This window comes from Guillardia theta (genome assembly GCF_000315625.1).
Source record: "Guillardia theta CCMP2712 unplaced genomic scaffold GUITHscaffold_76, whole genome shotgun sequence".
NCBI classification, from domain to species: domain Eukaryota; class Cryptophyceae; order Pyrenomonadales; family Geminigeraceae; genus Guillardia; species Guillardia theta.
In genome coordinates, this window is record NW_005434598.1 from 177052 (window position 1) to 183787 (window position 6736).

The 6736-nt window shown below is 50.7% G+C and overlaps 3 protein-coding genes across 3 annotated transcripts; 2 read left to right on the top strand and 1 right to left on the bottom strand.

The window, feature by feature from the left end:
- Positions 1-2040: 2040 nt before the first annotated feature.
- On the top strand, positions 2041-2886 carry GUITHDRAFT_143549 (hypothetical protein; the record flags this gene model as incomplete). Its single annotated transcript, XM_005826268.1, has 2 exons — positions 2041-2751; positions 2800-2886. The coding sequence occupies 2 exons, from the start codon at positions 2041-2043 to the stop codon at positions 2884-2886; spliced, it is 798 nt and encodes a 265-aa protein (XP_005826325.1).
- Positions 2887-3010: 124 nt separating this feature from the next.
- On the bottom strand, positions 3011-4624 carry GUITHDRAFT_114545 (hypothetical protein; the record flags this gene model as incomplete). The annotated part of the gene is made up of 14 exons (XM_005826269.1): positions 3011-3037; positions 3081-3134; positions 3181-3228; positions 3365-3408; positions 3453-3513; positions 3563-3614; positions 3688-3795; positions 3842-3897; positions 3947-3997; positions 4051-4135; positions 4203-4285; positions 4341-4376; positions 4430-4510; positions 4562-4624. 14 exons carry the CDS (start codon positions 4622-4624, stop codon positions 3011-3013), a joined length of 849 nt encoding a protein of 282 aa, XP_005826326.1.
- Positions 4625-5408: 784 nt separating this feature from the next.
- On the top strand, positions 5409-6473 carry GUITHDRAFT_154460 (hypothetical protein). The gene is made up of 4 exons (XM_005826270.1): positions 5409-5478; positions 5891-5985; positions 6116-6212; positions 6299-6473. The coding sequence occupies exons 1-4, from the start codon at positions 5418-5420 to the stop codon at positions 6304-6306; spliced, it is 261 nt and encodes an 86-aa protein (XP_005826327.1). The 5' UTR covers positions 5409-5417; the 3' UTR covers positions 6307-6473.
- Positions 6474-6736: the final 263 nt, after the last annotated feature.

A 6736-nucleotide genomic window follows, 5' to 3' on the forward strand; every position in this document is an offset into this window, starting at 1 on the left:
TCCTCCTCCTCCTCCTCCTCCTCCGTCCAACTCTGCTCACTCATTCTATCCTGCTCTTGCATTGCACACTTGTGAAACTTCTGCCCCTACCCCTCCTCCCTCCTTCCTCTCCTTCTTCTCCTTCCTCTCCTCCCTCCCTCCCTTCCCTCTTTTCCTCTTCGCCCTCCACTCCTCACATCATATTAGGTTCTGGTCGTTCCCAGCGGATGGACTACCTCCGAGGGCAGCGCGTGTAGATTTCTCCCTCCTATCCTTCCCATGTCAATACATTCCGAATGACTCACTGTCTCCGTCCTCCTCCTCCGAGCCCCAGTGAGTCGTCAGGCTCGGATCACAGTGACTAGGCACGGTAGTTCCTTCAAGGCTCCGAGGCTTCCTCACAGACGGTTGTCCGTCTGTTGTCCGTCACAAATAACAATTCTTGCTCCACAAGAACCCTCCTCGATCGTTGGAGAAGAGTTGAAGGGGCTTGCTGTTGAGCTTGATTCGAGTCAAGCATGATGACGCAGAATGACAGCCGAGGAAGAGACGTCTGAGCTAAGAGCTCTCCCCTTAATGTCCTTCCTCCTCCGACCTGATTTCTTTCATGCTGCGACTCCGCTATATCGCAGTTCAGGATGTGTGAATCCAAACAAGGTCAAACCCCCGTTAAAATTAAGTTACTAGCAAAAGAGAAAAACATCTAGAGTAAAGCCTTGTCCTAGCCTTTTTGAGCAACTAAAAGTCTTGCCTCGTGTCCTAGCCTTAAGTCTTGGAATCAATTAGGAATTTGAATCCATCCCTTCCTGGAAAAGTGAGACTTTCGGGCGCTTTCTGCGCACATGGTCTTCTAGCTCCTAGCAAAGCAAAGGCGTCAGAGGAATCACCATCATCATCATCATTCTCACAAATATCATCATCATCATCATCATCATCATCATCATCATCATCATCATCATCATCATCATCATCATCATCATCATCATCATCATCATCATCATCATCATCATCATCATCATCATCAGCGTCAGCGTCAGCATCATCATCATCATATTCTTCATCATATTCTTCATCTTCTTCTTCTTTTCCATCATCATCATCCTCATCTCCATCATCATCATCATCATCATCATCACCAATATCCTCTGAAATATCATCATCATCTTCATGATCATGATCATGATCATGATCATTTACGTGAGTAAAAGTATTATAAAACGTCACAGAAAGGTTCTGCTGTTCACTGTAGTACAGTCACTGAGAGACCCGGGCCGGGCCGCGCACGGTGGCAGCCGCGGGCCCAGTGGCCAGCATGGCGGCACTAGTTCACTGATTTTTAACTTAACTTTGAGTAAAACGTTTACTCAAAGTTAACCTGGCAGGCGGCGACTCTCCTGATTGTCCTCGTACTGATTTTTAACTTAACTTTGAGTAAAGATCTTGAACATTGTCACTGGGTGGTGGCGGCGCCCGGACCTCTCTGTCAGGCAACAAGTGGCGGAGCCTTGAAGCCGCTTAGCTCTCAATGCAGGAAAAGAAAGAAGATGAACCGCAGGTGAGGAGGAGGAGGAGGAGGAGGAGGACTGAGGAGGAGGAGGAGGTACAGTATCGTACTGAGCTAGAGTTGAACAGATGGGAAGGCCTTGCTCGCTGCTGCACCAGGTCAGTCAAAGACAAGCAAGAGGATGCTAGGTACTACCCAACACCTGATTTCTTCAATCATCCCATTGATCTACTGGAAGTGATTGAAAGTGACCAGAAGACCTCACGGAGATGGGCGAGAAGCTCTGATGTTGATATCACATGGTGTTATCTGAGCTCGGAAGCGTGAGAGATGGCGACATTAACATCTTCGAAACAAAAGACCTGTTGTCCGTGAGCTGGCTTTGATCAACAGAACAATCAAAGTTGAGATCAAGACAGGGCACAGTGAAGAATAATTCCATCTAGCAGCGACTAGTGTCATCTACTCGAGGACCATTGAGAACATAATCTTCTTCCTCGACCAAGTTTTCATCAAGATTGATCGCCGATGATCGTCTAAAAGGACAGGTTGTTCCGATGCTCAGTCCTAGAAGTTTCTGGAGCTATAGGAAAGACAGCTCCCTCGCAAGGAAGAAGAAAAACACCCGGCAGAGTGAGAAAGTCGACTCCTACCTTAATGATGAGGAAGAGTCGGAAGCAAGAACACCGGACACTACCATTGACACGTCAAAGAGCGTTGTTGGCAACACTGACTCCATGGCGGAAGCCGGCGAGAGCTCCAAAGCTGAGCTCGTAGGGAGTGATGGAACAGTAAGTGACGGGGATGAGGAAGACAACAACAAGCCGGATCTCAGATCGAGGTTGCAAGAATCTTTCTACAGATCAGCAAGTTTGTCGCGGAGAGCAGAGAGCGTTTCCTTGCCGAGACCACTGGCCTTGACGTCTGGCAGCAGCAGCCAAGACAAGTTCACTCTGATCCAAGAGTTGACGCTGTCGAGGAAAGAGAACGAGGAGGTCAGCAGCAAGGCAGCAGCGATGGAGGAGAAAGTGATCGAGATGCATCAGAAGCTTGCAGGAGCCGAGCACCGGGAAAGGAGCATGAGAGCGTTTATTCGCGAGCTCAGAGACATCAACAAGGCCCTGCAGCAGCGGGTGACTTTCCTCGAAGAAACCATGAGCAAGATTTCTATGAGGGACGCGCAGTGGGAGAGAATCTGTAGTCGGCTGCAAGCAGATCTCAGCAAAGAGCAGGAACGACGAAAGTTGTTGGAGGCAGTCATCGAGATGGTGAGAGTGGTAATGAGAGGGGCAGACCTAAGGCTGAAATCATTGCAGGCACTCTCTGATGAAAAAGAAGCCTTGACAGTTGACGACAAGGAGGGCAACAAGGAAGAGAGCGGGCGTTCAAATCTTTCATTTTAGTTTTCCCGCAGTGGATGAAAGTGGATCTCATATTCCTCAATGTGCTCCTTTCATAAGAGATTGCCGAAAGCATCGGATATGATGCAAACTGACTTGATTGTCTTCAATGATTTGCCTTGGACGCTTATTGGTCGCAGATGACTTCAGTGATCTGAAGATACGTTAGCAAGAACATACTATCATGCCAGACCCACCTTTGCAAGGTCGGCATCGAGGTAGTCTTTCAATTCCTCTTGAAGGAGCCACACCTATCACGACAAGTCACAAGCTCTCTCTCCACACTCTTACACTCACATGGTCCTTGGCGATCTCCTTGACAGGAGTCAACGATCCCTCGATGTACTGTTCGAACAACCAAGTCAACAAACTCCGAAACAACAAACGCGCGCAAGGCAACAATCATGCACACCACCTCCCCAGTTTCAACAAAACACAAACATCATATGAGGCATTTCATACACGAAGGATGATTGCGTACCTGAACTTTGTAATAAAACACCCTCGACCGATCATCTCCAGTCCCTTTTTCACTGTCAGCAGGTAGACATCAGTCTGCGATCCTCTACCTCGGTCGACGTAGCCCATAGGACAGAACCCGACGGGAAACAGCTGAGCAGTATCTTGAACCTGTACATGTTGAGATCAAACGAGGAGAGAACAGCTGCAATGACATCACCAGCGTTGTCATGGTGCGCATAACAGCGTCTCGCATCGTCTCTCCCTCTTGTCTGCATGACAGTGAGGCAAACAAGAAGGAGAAGAGTGAACAGCATCAATCAATCAATTTTCATTGTTCCTCACCTCAGACTCTGTGGAAAGTTCCACTCAGTCTCGCCTTGTAGAATATCGGCAGGCTTGTTCCGTTGGATGACAAGGAAAACTCTCCGGTCCAGCCTCCTCCAGGCCGCACTGACAAGAATATCACCCACCTCACCATCAGTCTTGTGAGCAGAACCGTTTGTCGCCTTTCAAATCCGCCTCAGTCTTTCGGGGATACGCGGTTGCGATAATCTGCGATGCCTCTTGTCAAGGGAGCTTCAAGGCGTGAGGCGGGCTTGACCTCCTCGTCCGTCATGGCCTCGTACTCGTCTGCCTCTGTCTTGTGCAGCTCCTACGAAGCAAGCAATCAACAAGAAGGGAAGAGACTACTTGTCAAGACTCTACGTGCGGTTTGTATTCCATCTCAGGGGGCAGCCTCTTTCCTATAGCTTCAAGTTTCCGCATCTGCAAGTCCAACATGGCCTCTTCCCTACAAGACGCCATCAGTAGCTGGCGTATGGATCGCGCAAGAAGGAGACACGAGGCAAGACGCGTACCAGTCTCTCATGTCAGGAGTTATCAACGGAAGACGCTCAACCACCGCGGCTGCTACTATCTTCTTAGGGGGAGGCGTCCAAGTCTAACACTCAACGTCAAAGGTCTTCGCCTCTCCTCAATATGCAACGGGGAGTTACCGGGACGACATAGACTGGTTTGACGCGCTTCCAGGTCTACAGGATACATGCCGGTCAGTCAAGTTTCAGCAATTCCCATAGCAGATCACCGGCCTGGCCGCGGCCTCCTCTCCCTTACTGACGTCTGCGGCGGGAGAGCTCGACTGCGATGAGAGGGAGCGGAGAGGCTGCTAATGCTGCACGTCAGCCCTCGCTCGCGCGTTGGTTCGGGGTAATGGCACCTGGAGTGAATTTATAGACCTGCATCCAATGCCGACCAGGCTCCTGTACATGGGCAGATGCATGTTAGAGAGGTCCTACCTTCCTCCCATCCCTGTCCTTCTCCCTTCTTCCTCTATTACTATTGCTTTCAGTCTGATTCTGTCTTCACCTCAGCTCGCAGCATTCTGCCGTTGATTTCACCGCACCCGGTCTATTCGCTGCAACACTCTTCCACCCCTTCTACGTCCTCACTCCTCCGACCCCACTCCGGTTTCCAGAGCACTCTGCTCATCGTTTCATCACATTCGAATTCTCTTGCTTTCTTCCGGTTGCGCCTCCGCCTCCACCCGCTTCCTCCTTTCCTCCCTGTATTCCCACTCCCAACGTCCTCCTATCTATCATGCTGCTTCCCCTTCCTTGGCGTCGGCGCCATCCTTACCAACCTTCTTCCTCTCCTCCTCTCATCTCATCCATCATCATCATCTACCATCCTATCCTCTTCCTCCTCTTCCTCCTCTTCCTCCTCTTCCTCCCCTTCCCTCCATCGCACCTTCTTATTGCCAGCATCACGCGCGTCGCAAATCCTCGCAGATGTACCCCTCATCCCACCGCAGCCCCGCCTCACTCTGAACTGAGTGATCGGGCTTGTGATCGGGCCCGGGCCGCAGCCGGCCCGGAGCTCAAATTTGTGGACGCACACCTCTGACTATTTTTGTACATTCCCGGTGCACCGATAAATTCCTAGATGTATGTCTGAGAATGTTCCAGATTTTGATCAATTTATCATCAAACTTTGATATTCTAGTTAAATATTTCGAAACATCATTGAAATAGTAGAATTTGGGACCCTTGCACTCTATTTGTGGTGTACAAACCATGTTTGCCCTCGTTCGCCGCTTCCATGCTCTTCGCGTCTCCCTGCTCCAGCTCGAGCTCGGTAACCTCCTCCCCCCTCTTGTCCTCCTTCCCCCTCTCCTCCTTCCCCCTCCCTCTCCTCGTCCTCCTGCCTCTCTTCATCCTCCTCGTCCTCGTCCTCCTCCCTCCTTCATCCTCCTCGTTTTCCTCGTCCTCGTCCTCCTCCCTCTCGTCCTCCTCGTCCTCGCCCTCGCCCTCCTCCTCCTACCCCTTCTACAACATTGTCTATCAATTTCCTCCTCCTCCATTTCCTGCCGCAGACCTCTCGTTCTGCCTTATACCCCCCCCTTCATCTCACCCCACTCCTGTTCTGCTTTGCCCTGCCTCGTCTTCTTCTTTCTCTGATCCTGTTCCCGCTCGTCCCTTTCCTGTCTCGGCTCCACATGCTGCTTCCATTTTTCTGCTCAAACTGTGCGGGCGTTGAAAGCTTGTAGGACCCAACGGATATCCTATCAGCCCGATCCACGATTGTGTCGACGAGGTCCCTCCAGAGGAATGGCTGTCTGCATACACCGATACCATCGATCAGGTTTGACCTCCGTGTCATGTAGTCGCGCATGCACGTTGAGTTGAATCTTGTATGCTCTGTTGGTCAGTTCGTTTCAGCCTTTCCATGTTTCTCAGTTTGTTTCGTCGACTGTTTTTCTCATTTGCTGTAGGCTGACGCCATGAACGCCAACGGTGTCACTGCGAACATCCCAGAGTGGGCGGACAGCACTCCTGCTGGAAACAATGCCATCCGAATGTGCAAGAAAGGTGAGGACGGGAGAGTTTGCTGTGAATCATGCGGGAGGATCGGAGGACAGCGGAGTTTGATATGCAGCCGATGACAATGATGTCAGGTTACTAGAATGGGGAGCATATCTCATTGTTGGAAGATAGCATAACACGTCATGCTCTGTCTCTGCCCCATCTCACCTGTTGATTGTAGATCGAACATTTGCCGATCAGGTGCGGCACTGAGAGCTCGTACGTGCGGTGAAGTCGATCGTTATGAATGAATGCTGGACGATTGTTACTGCATTTGCCGCATCCTGTTTCTCCTCCTCCTCCTCCTCCTCTCTTCTGTTCAACTTCGCTTTTCATTTTCCTCTGTCCTGCACACTCCATCCTTCCCCTTCCCCTTCGTTTCTCCACTCATTCATCTTAGGCTGGTCCGTTCCTCTTTCCTGGTTGCTCACCTCCCCTCCCCCTCTCCCTCTCCCTCCCTCTCCCCCTCTTTTCCTCTCCCTCCCTCCCCCTCTCCCTAGCATACTTTCCCCTTCCTGTCTCCTGCATGT